Source organism: Oncorhynchus keta, chromosome 2, assembly GCF_023373465.1.
Source record: "Oncorhynchus keta strain PuntledgeMale-10-30-2019 chromosome 2, Oket_V2, whole genome shotgun sequence".
NCBI classification, from domain to species: Eukaryota; Metazoa; Chordata; class Actinopteri; order Salmoniformes; family Salmonidae; genus Oncorhynchus; species Oncorhynchus keta.
The window spans coordinates 29,559,578-29,586,951 of NC_068422.1; the positions used below are offsets into that span (position 1 = coordinate 29,559,578).

A 27,374-nucleotide genomic window follows, 5' to 3' on the forward strand; every position below is an offset into this window, starting at 1 on the left:
TTTGGCCGTTCTATCTTGTCTGAAAATGTTGTAGTTAGGGATGAAGATTTCAGAATTTTTGGTGGTCTTCCTAAGCCAGGATTCAGACACGGCTAGAACATCTGGGTTGGCAGAGTGTGCTAAAGCAGTGAATAAAACAAACTTAGGGAGGAGGCTTCTAATGTTAACATGCATGAAACCAAGGCTATTATGGTTACAGAAGTCATCAAAAGAGAGCGCCTGGGGAATAGGAGTGGAGCTAGGCAATGCAGGGCCTGGATTCCCCTCTACATCACCAGAGGAACAGATTGGGGACTAGGATAAGGGTACGGCTAAAAGCTATGAGAATTGGTCGTCTAGAATGTCTGGAACAGAGAGTAAAAGGAGGTTTCTGGGGGCGATAAAATATCTTCAAGGTATAATGTACAGACAAAGGTATGGTAGGATGTGAATACAGTGGAGGTAAACTTAGGTATTTAGTGATGATGAGAGAGATATTGTCTCTAGAAACATCATTGAAACCAGGTTATGTCATCGCATGTGTGGGTGGTGGAACTGAAAGGTTGGATAAGGTATAGTGAGCAGGGCTAGAGGCTCTACAGTGAAATAAGCCAATAAACACCAACCAGAACAGCAATGGACAAGATATATTGACATTATAAGGAGAGGCATGCTTAGTCGAGTGATCATAAGGGTCCAGTGAGTAGTGAGGTTGGTTGGGATAACGGCGATTCAGACAGCTAGCCGGGCCATCGGTAGCAAGCTAGCAGAGGATGGAGGTCTGTTTTTAGCCACCTCATGCATTTCCGTCGGTAGATTAGTGGGGTTCCGTGTGGTAGAGGGGATCAATCCAATTGGCAAAATAGATATTGTTATAGTGACCCAAGAAAAATTGTCCGATAGACCTATTCAGATAGCAGCCGATAAGACAGCTAACGATTAGCGGGCCGCAGATGGGCATTCAGGTAACGTCGCGTCGGAGGGGCCAGTTGGATAACTCCCTCGGGCAGATAACGTTGGTAGTCCAGTCGTGAAGGCCCGGTGGGACTCCGCATCGGCAGTAAAATGGGTCCTGATAGGTGATTGTAGCCCAGGAGTGGCTGATGGAACTCTTCAGCTGGCTAGCTCAGGAATAATTGATGTTTGCTCCGGGATCGACGTAAGCCAATAGTCACACGGATAGCAGCTAGCTAGCTGCGAGATCCAGGTGTAAATGTCCAGAGCTTGTGGTTGAAATCTGGGGATATGGAGAGAAAAATAGGTCCGGTATGTTCTGGTCTGAGTCGTACAAAACTGTCGATAGCTTTTCGAGCTACAGGATAGCTGATGACCACAAAGCGTGGTTAGCTGAATACTAACGTTAGCCAGTAAACTGGCTAGCTTCTGGCTAGCTTCTGGTTAGCTTCTATTGTGGATTTCAAATTTGAGGTAAATAAAAAATAAAAAATAAAATTGGTGAGGCAGGTTGCAGGAGAGTGTTTTGAAGTTTGAAAAGAAAATATATAAAAGATATGCGAAGAAAGGTGTAAATATATATATACATGGGACACGACAAGACGAGGACAAAGGACGTCTGACTAGGACGTCCGATATACTTAGCTACTCATATTTGCTTTGAAGTCAAGTCTATCAATATTTATTTGCATTTTCCTCCATACTAGACCTTCTGACACGTAACAGCCTGGATCTTGGCCTTTCCATCCGGATCAAGCGACACATGTCAGACAATCAGAAGCATATTTCAGACGCCATAGCTGCAGCCAGCATCGTGACCAACAGTACTGGCGTGGAGAGTGTCTCGCTGGGAGCTCTGGGCATGACCATCATGCACCTCAATGACTTCCTGGTCAACTGTCAGGGAGAGAACCACTCGCATGATGAAGTCTTAAGAATTATCCAGGTGTGTGTGTGTGTGTCATTGTCGGTGTCTGTGCATGTGTGTGTGTATACTTTCTACTTTGTCTTTTGTCAGACAATCTTCCACTGAATTAATGTATTCCAGAAATTTGAACCGTCTGCCAGTTTGCGTCAGATTGGCTGGATGTCCTTTGAGGGATTTGCACGGTCAGTATTTTTAGTATGTGTTTGTGATCCCTGCCGGAATTGAACCCATGACCCTGACATTACTAGCACCATGCTCTTACAAACTGAGCCAAAAAGAACCACAATTCAGAAATAACCTAGGTTTGCTTTCCCCTGCTATAAGGTATCTGATGGACAAGGACAACTCTGCTTCCAAACTGGAGGAGTCTCAGCTGAATGTGTTAGAGCTCCAATACCCTCTGTCTTACTACTACATCGCTACATCACACAACACCTACCTGACTGCCCACCAACTCAAGGGAGAGTCATCTGTGGAGCTGTACAGCCAGGTGAGAACAGAACACTCGGTATTACCATGGGGATAATACGCCATGTAATGTTATTTTCTCAAACCGATTCAGTGTACAGCAATACAGCTGTTGTGCTGATAAACTGTCAGTGAAATGCCTTTCCTGTAGCAAATTTGGAGGGAAGCCCTACCAGGGCTTGAACCTGAGTCCTTGCGTCTTATCCAATTACATCAAGAGATCCAAACCTTCTTGATCCAAGCCATAGAGGTCTCTAGGTGTGATGCTAAGGTCGCTACATTATTGTTTGTTTGGTTTCTTGTTGTCTCAGGTGCTCCTGCAGGGATGCAGGAGTGTTGAACTGGACTGTTGGGATGGAGACGATGGCATACCAATCATCTATCATGGACACACCCTCACTACCCGCATACCCTTCAAGGTGTGTTGAGTAGAGTTGATCTGAGTTTAATACAGTTTGGTTGAATTGAACAGAGTTGAGTTGGTTTGAGTTGAGTTGAACTCAAAAAGATAAGATCACTTTATTGGTCAATTACACACAAGTTACAACCGAAATGTGACTTTCGCTTATAACCCAACCCCTCCGAAAGACACACACATACATAGACCAGTTTTGGAGAGGTGTAGGGTGCCACACTGGGCACCCGGGAGGCTGTTATTGTGGGGGGATAAGTGCCTTGCTCAAGGGCACAACAGCATCTAGGATTTGATAGCAGCAATATTTTGGGTTGCCAGCTCACTTCCCGACAGATTTTTTCTGTCAGAACCGGGGTTCAAACTGGCAACCCACCAGTTGTTGGCTCGCCTCTCTAACCGCTAGGCTACCTGCCGCACATGTAATCCAGTTCCTACTCCCATTCCTGCAGGATGTGGTGGAAGCAGTGAACCGATCAGCCTTTGTGACCTCTGACCTGCCTGTGATGCTGTCCATAGAGAATCACTGCTCCCTGCCGCAGCAACGCAAGATGGCCAACATCTTCAAGGTGAGTAGGCCTACTTACTATCCTGTCCAGTTCATTGTTGAAATGTTGAGATGTTAAATGGGCTCTCATGCTTGTTGGTGTTTTACTCAAGAAAGTGGATATTCAGGCGGCAGATCAAAAAAAATGAAGGTTAGGGATTGTTACGAATCCCTTTTGGCCCGCAGTCTAGGGGCGGGATGGTAATGAGACCCGTAACATAACTCATGCAAATTATTATTGTGACAAAGTAAAAGTGTGAACGAAATAACCACGACAACAGAAATCTACAGTCAAACTCCAGGTTTATTTATAAAACACACGGTAATGGGGGGGAGCAGGAAAAGGGGCTGAGCTGGACCCAAGGAAAGAAACAATAAGTATTCAAAAACACCCCTAAGCTAGACTAGCCTACTTTAACAACAGCTAACTAACTAACCAAAAATACAGTGGGTGGTCCACCCAGTTCTAACTAGTGTATTTAACAATACAAGTTCACCTACGGGTAGTGTATGCCCATGGGCGATTTGTCTTGGTTTCCCCCTTTTCCCACCAGCAACAAACAAACACCATAACCAAAAACAATACTCACAGGTGATGACAAAGTGCTAAAACAAAAGAGAGGTTAAGACACAAAGCGAGAGTGAAACACAGAGTCCTACAAACATGGCATTTACAGAGAGATTGAGCTCTAGAACAAACAAATGATGGGGTTTTTAAACCATGGGGAAAGAACTGTGATAGGTTAGGAAATAGGAGGAGGTGTGTCTTCTTATTGATGATTGATTGTTGACTGATTGGGGAGTGATGATTTTCACCTGTGAGGGGAGAAGGAGAGAAAAGAAACACACACAGGATACACACACACAGGATAACTGTATCCGTAACAGGGATAGAGGGGGTGAGGTTAGGGTTAGAGGGGGTGAGGTTAGGGTTTGAGGGGGTGAGGTTAGGGTTAGAAGGGGTGGGGTTAGGGTTAGAGGGGGTGAGGTTAGGTTTAGAGGGGGTGGGGTTAGGGTTAGAGGGGGTGAGGTTAGGGCTAGAGGGGGTGAGGTTTAGAGGGGGTGGGGTTAGGGTTAGAGGGGGTAAGGTTAGGGTTAGAGTGGGTGAAGTTAGGGTTAGAGGGGTGTGGTTAGGGTTAGGGTTAGAGGGGGTGAGGTTAGGGTTAGAGGGGGTAAGGTTAGGGTAAGAGTTTAGGTTAGGTATAGAGTTAGTGAACAGGAACATATACATTGCCTTTAATAAGTCAATCATAATTGACCAGTCTTCCCTTCCATAAACAGATTAATACTCTGATGGTGTGTTTGTGTGTTGTCCTTCAACAGACTGTGTTTGGGGATAAGCTGGTGACAAAGTTCCTGTTTGAGAGTGATTTCTCGGACGACCCGCTGTTGCCATCACCATGGCAACTGAGGGGGAAAATCCTCCTCAAGAACAAGAAGCTGAAAGCTCACCAGACGCCGGTGGACATCCTCAAACAGAAAGCAAGGCCATGATAATGAACACTAAACAAAATTTGTCTTAACAGTTACTGATCCAGTCCTTTATCTGTATCATGTGCTGTACTGTATGTACCTAAAATGACGGTACACTGATGAGTAATTAGAATGAACTAAGATTGTCCTCAATAACTCTTCCTGATACAGGCTCACCAGTTGGCACAGATGCATGCTCAGGCCAGTAGTGTGATGCCTCCTCCCTTCCCAACCATCAACAATGAGGAAGAAGAGGAAGAAGAGTATGAGGATGAATATGACTATGAGTACGAATCACTATCTGATGGTATGATCACACCATCAATAGCATCCCTGTGTCTGCCAGTTTATAGTCAAGCCATTTGGGTAGTAACACCCTCATGATACCCTCAGACAGCATACGTTTAATTATCCCAATTCTTCTACTCATCCTGTGACCCCCCTACTCACTCTTCCTCTGCAGCTGACGTCCCCACTTTATCTCCTGCTTCTTATGTCCCAGAAGGTAATACAAGTAATCAAATGAATCACTTAAGATTAGCTAAACCAACCGCATGCTTGTTGTCCTGTTGCTGAATAGATTTGTGCAGTGCTCTGGTACACTGGCTGTGACTGTGTCCATTGCACAAGGGGGTTCAAAAGATTCTTGTCTACTAAATGAGTATCCACTGACACTCAATTTGATTACCAAGTGGGTCAAAGACAAGAGATGGCTTGAAAGCCAATAGTTTTTGGCCAAATGTTTGAATGTTACATAGTTCTTTGTCACCGAAAACATCAAATTAGATTATACTGAATGAGTGCGTGTTTTTGTTTAGACTGCAAGAATAATGTATTTGGCTGGGAATGTCTGCGTTGATACAGATAATATCCTGGAGGATAGACCAGAGGGAAAGTCTTCATCAGGGGAGAAGTTACAGACTGAACACAGTGACGAAGTCCCCAAGAAGATGAAGAAATGTGAGAGTGCTACTCACAACAAAGGAAAGGTGAGTTTGTCTTCCATCTCCATTTGTCACATTTGGTTGGATCCAGTAAATCCAGAAACAAAAAAGCTAATTAATTAACCAGTTTGTACGTTAATGTTTGATTAATCACAGCATGAGACATGGGGTTAAACATTTAAAAATACATATTTGACATATTATTGGTATTTGTCTGAAATAGTTTGTCTCTTTTGTATTTTTCTACACACACACACATACATACACACACAGGTATTTGGCAAGGAGTTAGAGGAAGAATTCAAGCTGCCTCGAAGCAAGAAGGAAGGACGACAGATAGCCCAGGAGCTCTCAGATCTGGTGATCTACTGTCAAGCTGTCAAATTCCCAGGTAGTTCCTTACATTACATCCCCTCCTGTAAACAAACTATAAAATTCCTTGTAAATAGGTTCGTTTCCAGTATTTTGATATAATTGTAGGTATAGGCCTATATAATATCTCTGAAGCATCTGTCTTACTTGTGAGACCCCTTTGCAAAGGTATTCACTATTTTCACAAATTGGATGACATCTGTGTGTGTGGGGTCCCAGGTCTATCCACCCCTACTCCATCTGATACTCCCAGGGAGAGAAAAGAGAGAAAAGAAGTTCTTTATTCTAGAGGAAAGGGCAGGAGGTCCATCTTTGGGAATCCCCCAGGGAAAGGTTTTCCAGGGGACCCATCGACAGTGATGCGCACCCCAGGGCGAGGTAGGCTACTCTTCTCTGCCCCATGACAGAGTTCTAACTCAATGCTAGCGGTCTGCTACTATTTCCTAGACAGGCTAGACATCTTTTGGATATACTTGAAAGTTAAACCCTTTGCGGTCAGTGTGTCTCACACACACACAAACGCATACCTCTAACACACGTCTCTCATAACCCTTTCCCCTAAATCTGAAGGAGCAGCATCAGAGGGCCCCCGTCCCAACTGGGAAGAATCACCCACCTCCCCTCCCTACACCTGTAACGCCTCCCTCAGCTCCCTCATCCGCACCCCAAAATGCTATCACGTCTCCTCAGTCAATGAGAACGCTGCCAAGCGCCTGTGTCGCCGCTACTCCCGGAAGCTGATCCAACACACCAGCGCCCAGCTCCTGCGAACTTACCCGGCAGCCACACGTATTGACTCCACCAACCCCAGTCCCCTACTCTTCTGGCTGCATGGAATACAGCTGGTCGCTCTCAACTACCAGACCGATGGTGAGCGAGATGCTAGGAGTCGTCAACTAAGTCAAGTTTGCTTTATTATGCCTAAAGTGGGAAATTCATTTGGCTAGCTTCATTCAAGCAAACCATGTTAGACCTACTGGCATAATGAGTTGGCGCTGTCTGCATTCAGTTGAAAGTACAAGGGGACAAGGGGTTTGGCAAATTCACTATTTCAGAAGTTGAATCAGGGAAGCCAATTGAATGGAGTACAAGTCGACAATATCCTTCTTGAAAATGATGTCTGTCTGAAATTCTAGTTGTTGGAGCACAAACCTCTTTTTGAGTCTTTCTGAAAGTGACCATATTTCTCTCTCTCTCTTTCTCTCTCTCCTTCTCTGACAGACCTGCCCCTGCAGCTGAACGCGGCCATGTTTGAGCCTAACGGGGGTTGTGGGTATGTACTGAAGCCCCCGGTCCTGTGGGATGCCAGCTGCCCACTCTACAGACACTTCTGCCCCCTTGACAGAGACCCAGAGGGCATGAGCCCCGCCTTGTTCACTCTCACTGTGAGTATATAGCAGTAATAGTTGGATGTATACAGTGTATTTAGAAAGTGTTCAGAACCCTTGACTTTTTCCACATTTTGTTTACGTTACAGACTTTTTCTAAAGTTGATTGAATTGTTTTTTCCCCCCTCATCAATCTACACACAATATCCCATAATGAAAAAGCGAAAACCGGTTTTTTTTAGACATTTTTGCAAATGTATTAAAAATAAAAAACAGAAATACCTTATTTACATAAGTATTCAGACCCTTTGCGATGAGACTCGAATTGAGCTCAGGTGCATCCTGTTTCCATTGATCATCCTTGAGATGTTTTTACAACTTGATTGGAGTCCACCTGTGTCAAACTCAATTGATTGGACATGATTTGGAAAAGTACACACTTGTCTATATAAGGTCCACAGAGCAAAAACCAAGCCATGAAGTCAAAGGAATTGTCCCTAGAGCTCCGAGACAGGATTGGGTCGAGGCACAGATCTGGGGAAGGGTACCAAAATATTTCTGCAGCATTGAAGGTTCCCAAGAAGACAGTGGCCTCCATCATTCTTAAATGGAAGAAGTTTGGAAGCACCAAGACTCTTCCTAGAGCTGGCTGCCCGGACAAACTGAAAAATCGGGGGAGAAGGGCCTTGGTCAGGGAGGTGACCAAGAACCTGATGGTCAGTCTGACAGAGCTCCAGAGTTCCTCTGTGGAGATGGGAGAACCATCCAGAAGGACAATAATCTCTGCAGCACTCCACCAATCAGGCCTTTATGGTAGAGTGGCCAGATGGAAGCCACTCCTCAGTAAAAGCACATGACAACTTGGAGTTTGCCAAAAGGCACCTAAAGACTCTCAGACCATGAGAAACAAGATGCTCTGGTCTGATGAAACCCAAGAACTCTTTGGCCTGAATTCCAAGCGTCACGTCTGGAGGAAACCTGGCACCATCCCTATGGTGAAACATGGTGGTGGTAGCATCATGCTGTGGGGATGTTTTTCAGCAGCTGGGACTGGGAGACTAGTTAGGATCGAGGGAAAGATGAACAGAGAAAAGTACAGAGAGATCCTTGATGAAAACCTGCTCCAGAGCATTCAGAGCCTCAGACTGGGGTGAAGGGTCACCTTCCAACAGGACAATGTCCCTAAGCACACAGCCAACAGAACACAGGAGTGGCTTCGGGACAAGTCTCTGAATGATCTTGAGTTGCCCAGACAGAGCCCGGACTTGAAACCGATCGTACATCTCTGGAGAGACCTGAAAATAGCTGTGCAGCAACACTCCCCATCCAACCTGACAGAGCTTGAGAGGATCTGCAGAGAAGAATGGGAGAAACTCCCCAAATACAGATGTGCCAAGCTTGTAGTGTCATACCCAAGAAGACTCGAGGCTGTAAAAGGTGCTTCAACAAAGTACTGAGTAAAGGGTCTGAATACTTATGTAAATATTATATTTCAGTTTTTCCTTTGTCGTTATGGGTTATTATGTGTAGATTGATGAGGGGGAAAAATACGATTTAATACATTTTATAAGAAGGCTGTAATGTAACAAAATGTGGAAAAAGTAAAAGGATCTGACTACTTTCTGAATGCACTATACATATACTGAACGTACAAAACATTAGGCACACCTTCCTAATATAAAGTTGCAACCCCTTTTGCCATCAAAACCGCCACAATTTGTCAGGGCATGGACTCTACAAGGTGTCAAACTTTCAACTGTAATGCTGGGCAATGTTGACTCCAGTGCTTCCCACAGTTGTGTCAAGTTGGTTGGATGTCCTTTGGGCGGTGGACCATTCTTGATACACATGGGAAACTGTTGAGTGTGAATAACCCAGCAGCTTTGCAGTTCTTGTCACACTCAAACCGCTGCGTCTGGCATCTACTACCATAAGCCGTTCAAAAGCACTTCAATCTTTTGTTTTGCCCATGGATGTTTTTCTCTCGGTCTCCGTCTCTTTCTTTCCATTCCTTCCAGATCATCTCTGGTCAGAACGTATGCCCAGGGACCACAGCAGGCAATCCCTACATCGAGGTAGACATCATGGGCATGCAGGCAGACGGGTGCCACTTCCGCACCAAACCCATCCACCGTAACCCCCTGAACCCCATATGGAACCAGAGCTTTCACTTCCCCCTACTCATGGCTGACCTGGCCTTCCTACGGTTTACTGTGGTGGAACACAACAGCTCCCAGACCACGGCTCATAGGATCATACCACTCAGAGCACTCAGGACAGGTACAGTAGGCGCACACACAGAGACACACACATGCTACATAATTTTATCTCTGACTTATCTTCCATGGACTAATCTCATTTTAAACACAGGCACACACACACACACAAAGATTGTGTTTTTTATTAAAAGACTAGAAGACCCAAGCTTGGTACAGCTACAGTCCTTTCAGATGAAACAAATACTAATTACCAAATTAGCATAGAAAAATGTAGTCAGGATTAAAACTCCAGACATTCCAAACTGTTGAATGCAAATGTCGGCCTATATGCTGCTATAATGAGCCTAATTCATGCACAAACTATTCTGTTTGAAATTATCATTTTTGTTTGTGCAAAGACACAGAAACTGCAAAAACTGTCAGAGCTTTTAACACATCATTTTGGAGGGATTTTGATAGTTCAACAATAGACTTGCAAATAGCCTAGTTTGTAAAAAATAAATAATATATAAACGTTATATTGTTTTGTACAAATAGGCCACTCCTTTCCTCAACAGCTATCCTTCCAAGAACAAGCTACTACTACTACTCAACTGTCATTCAACCAATCGATAGAAAAAGAGCAGAATATCTGAGCTATCCATCCGTACCGGCACCCAAAACGAGTAGAGCTTTCGATTTCAATTCACTTGAAGCAGTGACCCTCTCAATACCGGGAAGCAGGATCGAACATGATGGCTACATCTACAAAATGGAACAAAAGCCTGCAAAAAAACATTTATACTGCATGTGCATCAAATCATTCTCACAAGTGCCGAGGTCCCATGGTCTTCACTGACTGGGGGACCAATATATCCAACGTGTCAGGAGTACACAACTATGACCCGGATGGAGAGGTGACAGGTCAACAGGTGTGGAACATGACAGAAAATGGGAGTTGAATAACCCGAAGAAGAGGAATCTGGAGACCGAGGAAAGCAGACACCGTGTTTTGGAGTCATCAGTTGTCCGAGACTGTCAGAAACAACCCTGTACACAACGTAAAAAAGTGTGTAGACCTACAGAATCACCGGCAAAGGAAGAAGCAGGCGCCGCCGGTACTGGCTGAAACCATCCCTGAGAGCCATGGCATGGCAGCAGGTAAAGATAGAACTCTTCCCGACCCTGTCATCCTTGAGGCAGGAGTCACGGATGAGGGAGACCCGACGCCGTCTGAGCCGGCAACCCTCTCCGATTCCGATCTACCTGCAACCCTCTCCAACCTGGTCAATCATACCTGAGATCTATCATAGCACCACGCGTGAACAAGGCCGTGAACCCCATTTCTTCCAGCACGACAGTGGACCAGGACAGATTTCTTATCTTCACAACGAAACCCATCTAAGAATTCTGTCGGCCATGTGTTTGCAGATGGATCATTCAAGAAGATCCCATCTTTATGCCAGGAGGTGCACACCATTCACAGGATGCAACCCACCTACTTGATGGAGTCAATTGTTTATGCAGCAGCCTATATTGTTATGACAGATAAGTCTGAGGTATGTACCGACAATTGATATAGCCTAATTATAAATGTTTTTTTTATACATTATATTGTAGGCCTGTTTAAATGTGTTTTATTGTTGTAGGTCTATATTCAGATTTGTGCTGCCATAGGCCTACACGTGAAATAAAACTAGGACAAAATTTAAATGATTGCTTTAGTCTAATAATGTGTCCATTTACAAAATAGGGCAAAACACCTTGAATTGAACATGCCATCTAATATTATATTTATATTTTTTAGCAAACATGTCGTTGCAACACATATACTTGTGCGTTCCAAGTGCTGAAGAGCCTGCGACCCACCACGTCAAGATGTTCTACACACTCGCATTTGTTCTGCCGGCTGACGCGGTGAAGTGTTTCAAGGAGCTGAAGGAAACGACATTCTTTTAGGTACCGGAGCTGTCCACCTTTCTGGAGAACTTTGAGAAGACGTGGATTGGCAGAGGAGAGCAAGCCCTGGAATATAACATGGGTATGATGTTAAAAACAGTAGCCTAGGCATATTAGGCTAAGATTATATTTTTTGATGTTGTTTTTGTGTTATTAATTATTAGGCCATAGCATTGACGACAATGGGACAAATAATAAAATGTCTAACAAGTTGATATATTTTTATTCTAGAAATGTGTAACTACCACGATGTTGTCCTACAAGACATCTGGAAGACCAACAGCATAGTGAAGGCCTGGTATCGGTCACTTGGGTTATTTTTTGAGAAGACCAGACAACCCACGATCTGGGAGTTGATTAACAACTTGTGACTCCTTGTGACGACTACTCATTACCAAACTGTGGCCTAAATGTTCTTACCCCTGCGTCTATTTGTGTTTTTAATGCAGGCACTTCTTTTTTTGCTATTTTCCATTTTCGATGCAAACTTTTTTGTTAAACTAGGCTTTTTGTAAATAAACTTTTCATTGTAAATCATCGGCTTGCTTCATTCATTCTTGAGGGATGCACAAAACGAATTTGGAGACTGCTGTGCTTTCCAGTTCAGGAACATTTGGGACTCCAGTCCTGTCTCATTGGTTCCCACATTACTCTGAAACCAGACATGAAGTCTCTCTGTCACATCAAGTCTATGCTTGGCAGCTTTGGCTCAGCTAACGGATTCTCTGAATATTTTCCCCGCTATCCAATAAAACGGTCTGTGTTTAAATAATTCCTATACTTGACAGAAAAAATGAAAATAAAGAACTTTTCAAATTTGATTAGCTAATTGAATTCACACAGAACTGTAGAAATGCTATGCCCATATAAAGTTTGTTTTAAAAGAGAGAGCAGGGTATAAAAAAAATAATTTTAAACTTGAAGGGAGAAAAAGCTACAATGCTGTCAAATGAGAGCATTATATTCCCAATACTGACAGTGGCAATTATTTCCAAAATGTGTGTGTGTGGCAGGATACAGACATGTGCAGCTGAGGAATCAGCACAACGAGGCCCTGCCAGTCTCTAGTCTGTTCATCTACAGCCATAGAACTGAAGACAGTGGAGCAGCAGGTTCACAGCCTGCATCACGGGTGAGTGTATAGTGTGTAGTGTACAGTATATTGAGTGAAGTGTGTAGGGACTGTGTCTAGTGAGTGAATGTGTAGTGTACAGTATATTGAGTGAAGTGTGTAGGGACTGTGTCTAGTGAGTGAATGTGTAGTGCAGATTCTTTCCTACTAATGTCCTGGACAGCAACTCGGTCAGTCTGCAGGATTTTGATTCGGCCCTGCATTACCCCTAAACTCATGCTGTGTGTGTGTGTCCCAGCTCTTCAGTACAGAGGATCGAAGGGCTGCTGTGCAGTACAGGGTCACCGTACATGGAGTCCCTGGGCCTGAGCCTTTCATAGTGGTCGGTGTGAGTGAGAGGACCACTGCCAGACAGCTCCTACACATTGTGAGTGAGCACTGCATCTTCTCACATCACCATATACTGTACCTGCTGTACCTCCACATTCTACACATTTGGGCAACTCCATGGTATCTGAGACTCTTATGGGGGGAGAGATAAAGATGATCTGGATCTTAGAGATTAATTTCAAAAAAGTGACTGCAACAATATAATGCTTAATCTCTCTCCCACCTAGATCCATCCATCCCTCTCCTCCTCCACTCGCTTCTCCCTCTCTTCTTGCTTCTTGATGGAAGAGAGGGTGGCATTGCCCCGGGAGAGGGGGGAGAGTAGGGGTGAGGCTCGAAAGCCTCTCCTGCAGAGGACCATCAGGCCTGAGGAGGAGATATTCAGGGTCATTCAGAGCTGGAACCCTGATGAAGGCTACCTGGGCAGAGTGTGCCTCAAAACGAGAGAAAAGGTCTGGGTGCATTCCAACCTACTCAAAACCACTGTTCCGTTCTCTTATGATCAAATGTATGACTTTCAGTCGGTAAGAAAGGCATTTCACCATTTTCCCATTTTGTTGCTTCAGAGTCTGGAATTCTAATAATTTTGGTATTCTCTCTACTCAACCCTGTTCAACCCCCAACAACACTGCTCTGGGGCTGCTGAACTGCAGCTGACCCTGTTCCTTCCCATGTCTGTGTGGAATTCACCAGTTATGCCATTCCTTGCCATTATTAATTATACTATTATTGATGTCTGTAAAAATAAAACACTACCGTTAACCATAAGTTTACTATTCACCTTTGTTTCAGCCTTTGAATGAAGCGAAGACAGATATAGAGATGGAGGTAAGCTGTGGACTGGAGGATGATTCCTTCCTGGTGGAAGTACATGGAGTGTCTCCTGACCAATCACAGATGACCCTCAGAGCTCCCCGACACATCACAGCCAATGACCTCATCCAACAGGTATATGGTAGTCAGGCACACGCTTGATGTTTTAGATGTTCAGTGTGATTAGAGAATCAAATGGACTGTCAGTCTTTGCATCAATCTATGAATTTGGGTGTGGTTACCTTTCCTTAACTACACCCCTTAGCTTAACAGAGTTGCAGGATGTTGAAATTATAGATCACGCCTTTACCTGATCTCCATTTCACTCGTAGACACTGAGCAAAGCCAGACAGTCCAGCGTCCTGCTGTCTGCGGGCAACGCCAGCGACTACATTCTGATTGAGGAAGTGGTCAAGGAGCCCCTGGGGCGCAGGCTCCCTGCCAAACCCACCCAGAGGACCCTCCTGGACCAGGAGTGTGTATTCCAGGCCCAGGGGAGGTGGAGGGGTCAGGGGAAATTCATTCTCAGACTCCGGGAGCAGGCTCAGGGAAAGGAGGTGAGGATATGTGATGAGGATAAGTGATTGTGTGTCTGTGTGATGCTTCAGTTGTTGATTGCCAAATGTATTAGATTTCCTGCACTGTCAATGTGTTTTTAATTTGTCAGTAACTGTAAATATGTTTCTGTAAAAATGTTTGCTGTGTTGAGGATGGCAAGACCAGCCCAACCAAAAGAACAGTTTGCAAATGTCTCACTCTAACAAATCCCACTATTTTGTAATGACCCATATTGGGGATATTTCTCCGGAGTAACTAGCCATAACTTTAATAACCTCAGACAGCTCAGCGTGAAGACTGTGTCAGACCAGTTCGCGAGGATCGGCGGAAAGGAATATCGTTGGCAAGCGAGTTGAAACGACTGACAGGCCGGAGCCGGGCCGTATGGATCGGGGCTCACACCTGCTCTGAGGTGGTGCACAGCAAGGACGAGAGGGCAGCGTGCTGTCTTCAGCTGAGCGAGACCAGAGAGTGACGCTAGTGGTTCTCCTCTACACCCGTTCTACTACACACGCACACAAGGTATTATGAGAACTCGAGCATCATGGAGATCCTGCTGATTCAGTGAATTATAGGATCTCCATGTCTAACCCTCTCTGTAATTTATGGAGAAGCAAATCCAAGTCTACCTCATAGTTAAACAACCTCGCTATCGTTAGGAATTTGGGGGATGGAAACATTCCATTATGCATCTGAGATCTCCACTGAAGTGTGAAATATGATCTATTATATTCTCTATTTTCAAACCGAGAGTATTTGTACGTGTACTGTATATGCTTGTAATCTGTTTGTCTTTTATCTCCCTTCAGGCAGTCTAATTAAAATGTCCATGCTGGCCTGACAGGGCAGATGTGGAATTGCAGCTGTGCAACTCCTGGGTATCTTTTGTCACTCTGGGCAGTCCACAATCCAATACACTTTAGCTTAATCTACCTGGAGCTGGCACAATATCAGCATGTGAATTTATTGAAGACTTCCTCAAACTAACGCCTAACACAATCGTCTGGCATGCAAAGACCCAGGTTTGAATCCAGTCGGACATAAGAGACAAACACAAACTGTAGGACAGATACAGACCAGCAGATGGTGATATTGTGCTTTCCTATGGTTACAGAAGACCTCAACCTGACATGTCTGAAGTGGTTGAAGAAACAATCATCAGACAGAGCCGATTTCACCGGTCATCCCTCAAACCTCATTTATACATTAAAGCCTATGGGTTTTATTCAACCTTTCACTACTTTACTTTACTGCTGGTTTAAAATACTGTGATATTACTATTGTATTACTATATAACATTTCCCCAGTGCTTTAGCTGTATCCTTTGGTCCATTTCTTCAGAATGAATCTCTGCAGTGACAGACTTGAATTTGACACCAAACCGCTGTGATGACTGATACAAGGGCTTGATCAATAAAGTTGAACATTTTATTTCAATGCTACTTGCATAACAATAGAACTCCAGTCATTTAGAAATCAGTGCACAATACAGCAGACACACTCAAATCATACAAGTGCAGGAGCCCAGAAAACAATGTTAAGGTTTTTGAAATGTGTTTTTAGAAAAGACACGGGGAAGAGAAGAAAAAAAAAGATATCCATTGTTCTTGCGATTTCTTGAGCCATGCCATAACAGAGCTTGGCACACAAAGTGCAGGTAGGAGAAACAGACACAGTGAGAACACTTTAACCTCTGGGACTTAAGTCATTTTACAGTTAACAGACCATTTCATTGAACATTTCATTGAACTAGTATTTTTCATGAACAATATTGATACTATAAACAAATCAAGCACACACTCCCTTGCTGCTACACACTGTTAGAATATCAGCCTAAATATAAACAGCAAGACATGAACATTCCGCTTGGCACATTCCATATTTGTTTTGAGATTGCCAGAGGAGTACAATACGGCCTGTTGGGGAGATAATACACTTGGCTAGAACACTCCTAGAACATTTGTAGTCAGTCACTGAAGGTGTAGGATTTTAACACGCAGCATTAGTATATTAGCCTAGTGAATGCTGCGTTCACCATTGAGCACAGCCATGGTCAGTCTGGTTTAACCAGACTATTAATATATTACTGTTAATAACAAACTAATATGATGCAGTTTAAAATCACCACATTACCAATCACAGAAGGGCCTCCATACTATAGGGCTGTTGCAGTGACATATTATCGCCACACCAGCAGTCAAGACCGCAGTCAAATTCCACGTGACAGTTGAGTAACGGTGTTCTCCTATTATGCACTCTGGACACGCTTTGGTAGTGGCCAACTCACTAACTACCATCAGGTCCTTAACGGCCTGGTACTCAGGGCTCTATTGTCCCTCTAACCACTCTGATATCAATGCAAATGCATAAAAAAAATCACATCAAACACTCATCAAAACGGTGTTATGCTTTTTAAAATTCACCTCACTGTGATCGATCAATTTGAAGAAAGAAGTTCAACAGCAGGTTGAAACAGAGTGTAAAACATGGTTGTTGTGGCAAAGCCTAACAATGAAATGGACAGTGCTTTCTATGGTGATTATTAATTCAAAACATGCATATTAGGCTTATGCATATGCATAGGCTTATAAGACCACACCTGAATTATTATTATTATTTTTAAATATGATTGTGCCTCATACAATACATAGCCTACCGCATATTATACGTGGCAGAAAACCATAAAACAAGACTGATTTTTGATGTCTTTAGGACATAATTGGTCTAGCCTATAATCCAAAGGGAGCAAAAGTTGTCACACGGGTAAGTTGTCAAACTGTTCATATCTCCAACACTAGAGGCGCTATCTCAAATAGCTCATTAGTGTGACTACATGTTCTATGGTCAACTTCCTGTTCACATGTGGTCAAGGTTACTAATCTGAGGTGAGCACAAGTTCATTATTTTTCCCCTTGAAAATAAAAAATTGCCACTTTACATTTTATATGCAATAAAACTTTTAGGTATGAATGTTCAAAATGATAATTTTGCACTGAATGGAGGAGACAATAACGTGTCTTTTGATACTTTAGCTGCAGTCCTATGTTGAGCTAACCTTGAGATTAGCACACATGTCAGTTTGGGGCATGTTGTCTCAATGACCTTGGGGAAAGTCTTCACATGTGACAATTTGCCCCAGTATACATAGAACATGCTCAAAATACATTGTGATATTGTGTAATCAGCTCTGATAATAATATTAAATGTTACTGTAAATGATTATCATATAGACATATAGTTTAGAGCAGCAGACATATCCCTGGACTACACAAAACAGACTCTAGCGTGTGTGTGTCTATTAAAACACTACATGCCTACTGTATGAGACAGTATATCCACACACAACTCTAAATTTGTGACACTGTATGAAGTAGTGTTATGAATTGCAATGTGGCAACAAGAATAGTAGATGGGAAGGTGGGCGTGATAAGCCTGTAATGAATCTGTAATTGCAATGAGGAAATGTGTTTTTGAAGGAAGGAAGGAAGGAAGGAAGGAAGGAAGGAAAGAAAGGGTTAGAAATGATAAAAGAAAGACAGAATGGCAGCACACGACCTGGCATAATGTTAAAGGCAGTGAGGCAGGTGAAGTTGCAGAACAAATCAAATCAGGAGTACAGAGAAGGATTTTGCCATAAATTACCATATTCTGACTAGGTATTGTCAAAGTTTACCAGAGAAGAAGTTGAAAGTCAGACAGCCATGCCAACAACCGTGGTAGGCTATACAAAGCCACGGCAGGTTTTTTCAGCTGATTTGGAGATGCAGCTTGTTCAGTATATTATTAGGTCAGCTGACATTTATTTTGGTCTGTCGCCAAGTGAGGTCAGAAGACTAGCTGAAGTTCGCGCCAATGTGGGCAGAAAAGGAAAAAGCCAGCTCGGAGTGGTTTACAGGCTTCTTAAAGCGGCACCCAACGCTGTCACTGAGAAAGCCAGAGGCAACTAGCCTTGCCAGGGCAAGTAGCTTCAACAGATAAAATGTTAATGCTTTCTTCGACAATGTCGCAGAAGTGCTACAGAAATAACAATTTGGACCAGGAGACATATGGAATGTCGATGAAACTGGGGTGACCACTGAACATAAACCTGACAAAGTGGTGGGCAGACGTGGATTCAAACAAGTAGGGTCACTGACCTCCGCTGAAAGGGGAACCCTTGTCACACTGGCCTGTGCCGTCTCAGCCACAGGGAATAGTATACCTCCATAGTTTATATTCCCCGTGTCAACTTCCACAATAATTTACTGATAAACGGGCCACCTGGCAGCAAAGGAGGGGCAAATCCCTCTGGGTGGATGAAAGATGTGCACTTTGTTGACTTCCTGAAACATTTCGTCAAGCAAACGAGGTGCTCAAAGGAGAAGCCCTGTTTATACCTTTTGGACAACCACGAGTCTCATCTGTCCATTGATGGACTCTATTATGCCAAAGAAAATGGCATAATTATGGTGTCATTCCCACCCCATTGCTCTCATCGGATTCAGCCCTTAGACAGGTTTGTCTACATGTTTGTCTACAGGCCACTAAAGAGGCACATCAACACCACGTGTGATGCCTGGATGAGGAACAATCCCAGGAAGACAACATCGATTTATGACATTCCTGGGATTGTTGCAATTGCCAATCCTCTGGTTGCAACACCCTTGAACATTCAGGCTGGCTTTAGGGTGGCTGGGGTACAACCTTACAACAGGGATGTATTTCTGGAAAACGAGTTTGCGCCATCCTACGTTACAGATCACCCCATTCAGAACCCAACCCTACCAGGCCCCAGCACCAACCCTGCCAGGCCCCAGCACTATTCCAGCCCTGCCAGGCCCCATTCCAGCCTAGCACGAGCTCAGACACAGACCTGCCCAGTTCCAAATGTGGATCTGCAAAGAACAAGAAGGAAGCTAAAAAAATAAAATATTGTAGAAGAGTCATCAGATGAAGAGTGCTTCTGTCTCATCTGTGTGGAGCCATTTTCAAACAGCCTGCCAAAGGACACTTGGGTGAAGCGTGTGAGATGCAACAAATGGGCCCATGATGCTTGCACCTCAGGCCAGGCAATGTATGTGTGCCAGAACTGTTTTTCTGAAGATGAGTCTGATTAGTCAGATACGGATGTAGGCTGTTACAAAACTGTGCATTAGTGTGTTTAAACACCAAGTCTGTTTTGCTAAGACTTTAAACATTTAAGCAAGTTATCTGCATAATTTAATTCCATTCCGATTCCAACAATTACTGTGGATCTAAACTGAGACAAACTGAACAAGTTCCACAGACATGTGACTAACAGAAATGGAATAATGTGTCCCTGAACAAAGGGGGGTCAAAATCAAAAGTAACAGTCAGTATCTGGTGTGGCCACCAGCTGCATTAAGTACTGCAGTGCATCTCCTCCTCGTGGACTGCATCAGATTTGCCAGTTGTTGCTGTGAGATGTTGCCCCACTCTTCCACCAAAACACCTGCAAGTTCCCAGACATTTCTGGGGGGGGAATGGCCCTAGCCCTCACCTTCCGATCCAACAGGTCCCAGATGTGCTCAATGGGATTGAGATCCGGGCTCTTCGCTGGCCATGGCAGAACGCTGACATTCCTGTCATGCAGGTACTCTCACACAGAAAGAGCAGTATGGCTGGTGGCATTGTCATGCTGGAGGGTCATGTCAGGATGAGCCTGCAGGAAGGGTATCACATGAGGAAGGAGGATGTCTTCCCTGTAACGCACAGTGATAAGATAGCTTGTTGTCATTGCAGGCAGAGTCCGATGATGCTGTGACCATCCACCTCTAAATTGATCCCGCTCCAAAGTACAGGCCTCGGTGTAACGCTCATTCCTTCAACGATAAACGCGAAACCGACCATCACCCCTGGTGAGACAAAATTGCAACTCGTCAGTGAAGAGCACTTTTTGCCAGTCCTGTCGGGTCCAGCGACGGTGGGTTTGTGCCCATAGGCGATGTTGTTGCCAGTGATGTCTGGTGAGGACCTGCCTTACAACAGGCCTACAAGCCCTCAGTCCGGCCTCTCTCAGTCTATTGCGGACAGTCCGACCACTGATGGAGGGATTGTGCATTCCTGGTGTAACTCTGGCATTTGTTGTTGCCATCCTGTACCTGTCCCGCAGGTGTGATGTTCGGATGTACCGATCCTGTGCAGGTGTTGTTACACGTGGTCTGCCACTGCGAGGACGATCAGCTGTCCGTCCTGTCTCCCTGTAGTGCTGTCTTAGGCGTCTCACAGTACGGACATTGCAATTTATTGCCCTGGCCACATCTGCAGTCCTCATGCCTCCTTGCAGCATGCCTAAGGCACGTTCACGCAGATGAGCAGGGACCCTGGGCATCTTTCTTTTGGTGTTTTTCAGTCAGTAGAAAGGCCTCTTTTGTGTCCTAAGTTTTCATAACTGTGACCTTAATTGCCTACCATCTGTAAGCTGTTAGTGTCTTAACGACCAGTTCCACAGGTGCATGTTCATTAGTTGTTTATGATTCATTGAACAAGCATGGGAAACATTTTTAAACCCTATACAATAAAGATCTGTTTAGTTATTTGGATCTTTACGAATCATCTTTGAAAGACAGGGTCCTGAAAAAGGGACATTTCTTTTTTTGCTGAGTTTATGTGCATGCCAGAGAACTGATTTCAAAATTCAGTGAAGTGAAGTGAAGTGGTCTTGCCACTTAATTAATGTGGGCTCTGACAGCATTATTGTTTTGATTGAAAGGCATGATTTGCCAGATTCTCTAGGCATGATTGTTTTTATTTTGAGTTTTTAAATGAAGTTGAATTTGGTTTTGAATTTGAAATTAAAATCAATTTTCACAATATGAGTTGTTCTTATTTGTTGATAATCCAATTTGAAAACTTACCCGACGTAGTGTGACAATTTACCTGCTGATGGGGAAAATTGTCACAAGTGCACACTAATGGTCTACAACTCCATACTGAATGACATAAGATATGAAGATGTAATGAATGCAAAATATATGCCCAAGACGTCCTTTCATTTGCTATGACATTTATACCATAAATGCTCTCCCCTAACATATGTTTTCATAATTAATTGTGTGGCACATTCCCTTTAGCTATACAGAATATCTCACCACCATGCATTTCTATCTCCTCAACCCTCTCCTTTATTCATTTCTAGAGCGTGCAGAGGGGCTGTCAACAGTGTAGTTAAATATGTTCAGTTGCGAAAACATGTTAACATTGATGTTAACGAACCGATTACATTCAGTTTCCCAAATTCAGCACTGGGTAGCTGTAGGAACTGGGCATAGATGGCAGAGTTTGGGTGGAATATCACCTGTCGCGCAGCAAGAGCATTCTCCTCAAACTGTGGGTGATGCATGGAGCGGCTCATATTAAGCGAAGCACCAGGCATCATTGAAAAACAGACCGTAGAGAACGCGCCAGGCCTCCATTCGCAATTCGAGTGCATACAGATGGCGTCTTTTTCCCCCTTGCCCATTTGATAATGGGCCATTCTAAATCTAAACTAATTTTACATATTAGTAAAGATTCAATTGAGAATAGTCTAATGGGTGAAAATATGATCACTTGATGAAAGAACAGCTGTGCAGCCTGAGGCAAGGAACAGCGTGCAAACTGGTTTGCGACTCTCAAATGATAAATAGCCTATAGTCACATCATGTAGGCCATATATATGTTTTGATTCATACGGTTTGCATCATTCACAACTGAAGTTGCCAAATAACACTAAATCTAGCATATAGGACCTGTTTCAAACTGTCACTTTTACGCTAAAAGTATGTGCACTCGCTCCGGAATGAAAAAAATATCATTTTCTACGTTATTTAGCAAAGCTCAATTATATTCATCTTACTATAAAATAATATAAAATAATGTCACGGCACTTATAAGCATATCTTGTCAGCTAAATTAACAAGCCTATGACATGGAGCATAACCAGATAACATACTGTAGGCCAAGTCATATCTGCTCTTCAGAAATACATTTCTTTAGAACTGACAAAAATAAAAAATTGCTTTATTGTGATGGTGTATATTAAATTGATTTACTATCATTTTTTTAAATGTAGATGTTCCAAAGGCGCGCATCAAGGCTTGTATGCCTAGAGGCCCGGAGATGCTAAACGTGTTATTGTTAATTAACGTTCTTTTGCGTGACAATAACCAGCAGATAAAATGTCATGACTGCCAAAGCCCTACCCACACATACAGCTTTAAGAACATCGTTCACTTGTAATTTACTTATTTACTCCATTAACTTGAAACCACCTTAACGGTTCTATGACACCAGGGTAGGGTCAATTTGAAAAATGTAAATGAGAATAGTTAACTTCCTGAATTGACTGAATTGAAATGAAAACAGCCCCAACCCTGAAGGACACACCTGGTTTGGAACACAGCACTAGGTTTAAGTCCCAAATGGCACACTATTCCCTTTAAAGTACACCTCTTTTGACCAGGGCCCACAGGGGAAAGGGTACGATTGTACGATTTGGGATGCCACCAATATGTGCTTTAAAATCGGTCCTATATTCTAAACTGCACCTGTTGAAGTGAAGTGTTCACTGGAAACACTTGACAATTGCACAATAACAACCATCATTCAACTCTACTGACACACACTGAGTGTGGTTGCATGCACACACACTTGCTATATTCTTATTTTACTTTGCAATTGCAATTGATTAAGTTAAAATACTTTTTAGACCATCCTCAATCTTGACTTAAAATGTACCATGTATAATAACATAAAACAATTCAAAACACACCAACAGAAAATCAGTTATGCCTAAATGTACACAAACCATCATACAAAACATACTTATAGAAATGTTCAGAAATCATTTAAATTAAATAAATCAAGTACAGGCAATCACACAATCAAGCACTCTTTCAGTGTTTATAAAACACAATATAATTTGTTTTTTGCTAATCGCTCCTAAAAACTAATACCATACAGAAACAAGTCAGCTTACTGACTGACGGTCAACAATTAAATCAACAGAATAACCAAAATATGACTCATCCCTTTCAGGGTGAACGTGCAGTAAATTCATTTAGAAGTTTGTCACAAAATAAATAGGCCTACTTTAGGTACTAGAAATGTATTCAGTTGATACACTCATCGGCCAGTTTATTAGGTACACCACCCCGTTCACAAATATGAATCGTTCATTAAGACAGTGAGTCACGTGGCCATGGCTTGCTATATAAAGCAGGCAGACATCGAGGCATTCAGTTACTGTTTGATTGAATGTTAGAATGGGCAAAACAAGTGACCTCTGCGACTTTGAGCATGGTATGATCGTTGGTACCAGGGGCGCCGGATCCAGTATCTCAGAAAGGCCGCCCTCCAGGACAGTGTATAGAATTGACCAAGAATGGTGCAACAAACAAAAAACAAAGTCAGCAGCAGTCCTATGAGTGAAAACAGCTCGTTGATGAAAGGTCGAAGGAAATGGCAAGATTCGTGCAAGTTAACAGGCTTGATGGTATTTGGGGGTTATTCTTTGATACCTACACAGCTGCCTATCACTTGACTCACACAAAAATACCACAACTCTACATTATGTAGTTTAGACAGTTCATCAACAGAGTATCAGTCTCTGACGGCATACTGCATGTGGGTGTCCATGGCTAGTCTGTCCATCCACTATTGTCTTCCCACTGGTGGCGGAGGTTGCGATGACTATGGTTCCCAGACAATCAAAGCAGAGCAGAAAGTGTGATTGGCCAAGTCTCTCAAGGTGACTCAGTGTTGCCATGCACTGCTAGCTTGACAGCCCAAATGCGCACACACATATACACATGCTCGCCTACATACACACAAATCAGGCGTGTGTACTGAATTCACACACAAGCAGCATCTTGGCAACAGTTCTGCGGCAGTACCTCTAGCTGAATCCCTGGTCATATCGGCCCTGGATCATCATATTCAGTAAAGGACCAACCTACAGTACAGACAACACAGATTAATGAAAACATTTACATTAAAACAAAGTCAGTTGTTGGAAACATAAGGGCCTACTATTAGGTAAGATACTGTATACTGTAGCTATAGCATTGTTTCATTGAGTGTCCTGTCCTCTTTGAACTGCACCCCCCCCATTCACTTTGTACTGTACCACATCCCCCCCAATCCTCCATTCATTTTGTACTGTACCACACCCCCCTCCTTCATTCACTTTGTACTGTACCACATCCCCCCCCTCCTCCATTCACTTTGTACTGTACCACATCCCCCAATCCTCCATTAATTTTGTACTGTACCACATCCCCCAATCCTCCATTAATTTTGTACTGTACCACACCCCCCCCTCCTCCATTCATTTTGTACTGTACCACACCCCCTCCTTCATTCACTTTGTACTGTACCACACCCCCTCCTCCATTCACTTTGTACTGTACCACATCCCCCAGTCCTCCATTCATTTTGTACTGTACCACATCCCCCTCCTCCATTCACTTTGTACTGTACCACATCCCCCTCCTCCATTCACTTTGTACTGTACCACCCCCCTCCATTCACATTGTACTGTACCACATCCCCCCTCCTCCATTCATTTTGTACTGTACCACATCCCCCTCCTCCATTCACTTTGTACTGTACCACACCCCCCTCCATTTTGTACTGTACCACATCCCCCCTCCTCCATTCATTTTGTACTGTACCACACCCCCCCTCCTCCATTCACTTTGTACTGTACCACATTACCCCCTCCTCCATCCCCCATCCCCCAATCCTCCATTCACTTTGTACTGTACCACATCCCCCTCCTCCATTCACTTTGTACTGTACCACACCCCCTCCTCCATTCACTTTGTACTGTACCACATCCCCCTCCTCCATTCACTTTGTACTGTACCACACCCCCTCCTCCATTCACATTGTACTGTACCACACCCCCTCCTCCATTCACATTGTACTGTACCACATCCCCCTCCTCCATTCATTTTGTACTGTACCACATCCCCCCTCCTCCATTCACTTTGTACTGTACCACATTCCCCCCTCCTCCATTCACTTTGTACTGTACCACACCCCCCCTCCTCCATTCACTTTGTACTGTACCACATCCCCCTCCTCCATTCTTCTTTGTACTGTACCACATCCCCCTCCTCCATTCACTTTGTACTGTACCACAGCCCCCTCCTCCATTCACTTTGTACTGTACCACACCCCCTCCATTCACGCTGTACTGTACCACATCCCCCCCAATCCTCCATTCATTTTGTACTGTACCACATCCCCCCCCCTCCTCCATTCACGCTGTACTGTACCACATCCCCCAATCCTCCATTCACGCTGTACTGTACCACATCCCCCAATCCTCCATTCACTTTGTACTGTACCACACCCCCCAATCCTCCATTCATTTTGTACTGTACTACATCCCCCTCCTCCATTCACTTTGTACTGTACCACATCCCCCCCCTCCTCCATTCACTTTGTACTGTACCACATCCCCCCCTCCTCCATTCATTTTGTACTGTACCACATCCCCTCCATTCACTTTGTACTGTACCACACCCCCTCCTCCATTCACTTTGTACTGTACCACACCCCCTCCTCCATTCACTTTGTACTGTACCACATCCCCCTCCTCCATTCACTTTGTACTGTACCACACCCCCCTCCTCCATTCACTTTGTACTGTACCCCCCTCCATTCACTTTGTACTGTACCACATCCCCCCTCCTCCATTCACTTTGTACTGTACCACATCCCCCTCCTCCATTCACTTTGTACTGTACCACACCCCCTCCTCCATTCACTTTGTACTGTACCACATCCCCCCTCCTCCATTCACTTTGTACTGTACCACACCCCCTCCTCCATTCACTTTGTACTGTACCCCCCCTCCATTCACTTTGTACTGTACCACATCCCCCCCTCCTCCATTCACTTTGTACTGTACCACACCCCCTCCTCCATTCACTTTGTCTTTGTACTGTACCACATCCCCCCTCCTCCATTCACTTTGTACTGTACCACATCCCCCCTCCATTCACTTTGTACTGTACCACCCCCTCCTCCATTCACTTTGTACTGTACCACATCCCCCTCCTCCATTCACTTTGTACTGTACCACACCCCCCTCCTCCATTCACTTTGTACTGTACCACATCCCCCTCCTCCATTCACTTTGTACTGTACCCCCCCTCCATTCACTTTGTACTGTACCACATCCCCCCCTCCTCCATTCACTTTGTACTGTACCACATCCCCCCTCCTCCATTCACTTTGTACTGTACCACACCCCCCTCCTCCATTCACTTTGTACTGTACCCCCCTCCATTCACTTTGTACTGTACCACATCCCCCCTCCTCCATTCACTTTGTACTGTACCACATCCCCCTCCTCCATTCACTTTGTACTGTACCACACCCCCCTCCTCCATTCACTTTGTCTTTGTACTGTACCACATCCCCCCTCCTCCATTCACTTTGTACTGTACCACATCCCCCTCCTCCATTCACTTTGTACTGTACCACACCCCCCTCCTCCATTCACTTTGTACTGTACCACACCCCCCTCCTCCATTCACTTTGTACTGTACCACATCCCCCTCCTCCATTCACTTTGTACTGTACCACATCCCCCTCCTCCATTCACTTTGTACTGTACCACACCCCCCTCCTCCATTCACTTTGTCTTTGTACTGTACCACATCCCCCTCCTCCATTCACTTTGTACTGTACCACATCCCCCCTCCTCCATTCACTTTGTACTGTACCACACCCCCCTCCTCCATTCACTTTGTACTGTACCACATCCCCCCCTCCTCCATTCACTTTGTACTGTACCACACCCCCTCCATTCACTTTGTACTGTACCACATCCCCTCCTCCATTCACTTTGTACTGTACCACATCCCCCCCCCTCCATTCACTTTGTACTGTACCACACCCCCCCTCCTCCATTCACTTTGTACTGTACCACACCCCCTCCCTCCTCCATTCACTTTGTACTGTACCACATCCCCTCCCTCCT

General features: G+C 44.2%; 2 protein-coding genes and 1 long non-coding RNA gene across 6 annotated transcripts in view; 2 read left to right on the plus strand and 1 right to left on the minus strand.

The window, feature by feature from the left end:
* The window catches only part of LOC118398895 (1-phosphatidylinositol 4,5-bisphosphate phosphodiesterase epsilon-1-like), a 41,877-nt gene extending 26,040 nt beyond the window's left edge, over positions 1-15,837 (plus strand). For 2 of the 3 annotated variants that reach the window (XM_035794696.2, XM_035794697.2), the window contains exons 13-33: positions 1,641-1,879; positions 1,982-2,043; positions 2,186-2,351; positions 2,641-2,748; positions 3,194-3,310; positions 4,612-4,770; positions 4,933-5,068; positions 5,225-5,266; positions 5,626-5,750; positions 5,979-6,096; positions 6,297-6,455; positions 6,648-6,947; positions 7,299-7,462; positions 9,424-9,685; positions 12,576-12,694; positions 12,933-13,061; positions 13,252-13,476; positions 13,817-13,972; positions 14,170-14,394; positions 14,676-14,917; positions 15,205-15,837. In XM_035794696.2, coding sequence (XP_035650589.1) covers positions 1,641-1,879; positions 1,982-2,043; positions 2,186-2,351; positions 2,641-2,748; positions 3,194-3,310; positions 4,612-4,770; positions 4,933-5,068; positions 5,225-5,266; positions 5,626-5,750; positions 5,979-6,096; positions 6,297-6,455; positions 6,648-6,947; positions 7,299-7,462; positions 9,424-9,685; positions 12,576-12,694; positions 12,933-13,061; positions 13,252-13,476; positions 13,817-13,972; positions 14,170-14,394; positions 14,676-14,870 — 3,206 coding nt within the window. In that variant the 3' untranslated portion in view covers positions 14,871-14,917; positions 15,205-15,837. The remainder of the gene's footprint in view (positions 1-1,640; positions 1,880-1,981; positions 2,044-2,185; positions 2,352-2,640; positions 2,749-3,193; positions 3,311-4,611; positions 4,771-4,932; positions 5,069-5,224; positions 5,267-5,625; positions 5,751-5,978; positions 6,097-6,296; positions 6,456-6,647; positions 6,948-7,298; positions 7,463-9,423; positions 9,686-12,575; positions 12,695-12,932; positions 13,062-13,251; positions 13,477-13,816; positions 13,973-14,169; positions 14,395-14,675; positions 14,918-15,204) is intronic. The other variant, XM_035794698.2, reaches the window with a different exon arrangement.
* LOC127910619 (uncharacterized) lies at positions 10,620-12,096 on the plus strand. The gene is made up of 3 exons (XR_008075463.1): positions 10,620-11,162; positions 11,411-11,644; positions 11,794-12,096. It is a non-coding gene; the product is annotated as an uncharacterized LOC127910619 (long non-coding RNA).
* The window catches only part of LOC118398936 (hypoxia-inducible factor 1-alpha inhibitor-like), a 43,969-nt gene continuing 32,404 nt past the window's right edge, over positions 15,810-27,374 (minus strand). The window contains exons 8-9 of one of the 2 annotated variants that reach the window (XM_052474961.1): positions 24,271-24,329; positions 15,810-17,838 (exon numbers count right to left, since the gene is read on the minus strand). In XM_052474961.1, the coding sequence (XP_052330921.1) occupies positions 24,273-24,329 (57 nt within the window). In that variant the 3' untranslated portion in view covers positions 15,810-17,838; positions 24,271-24,272. Of the gene's footprint in view, positions 24,330-27,374 lie in introns of both variants that reach the window. The other variant, XM_052474958.1, reaches the window with a different exon arrangement.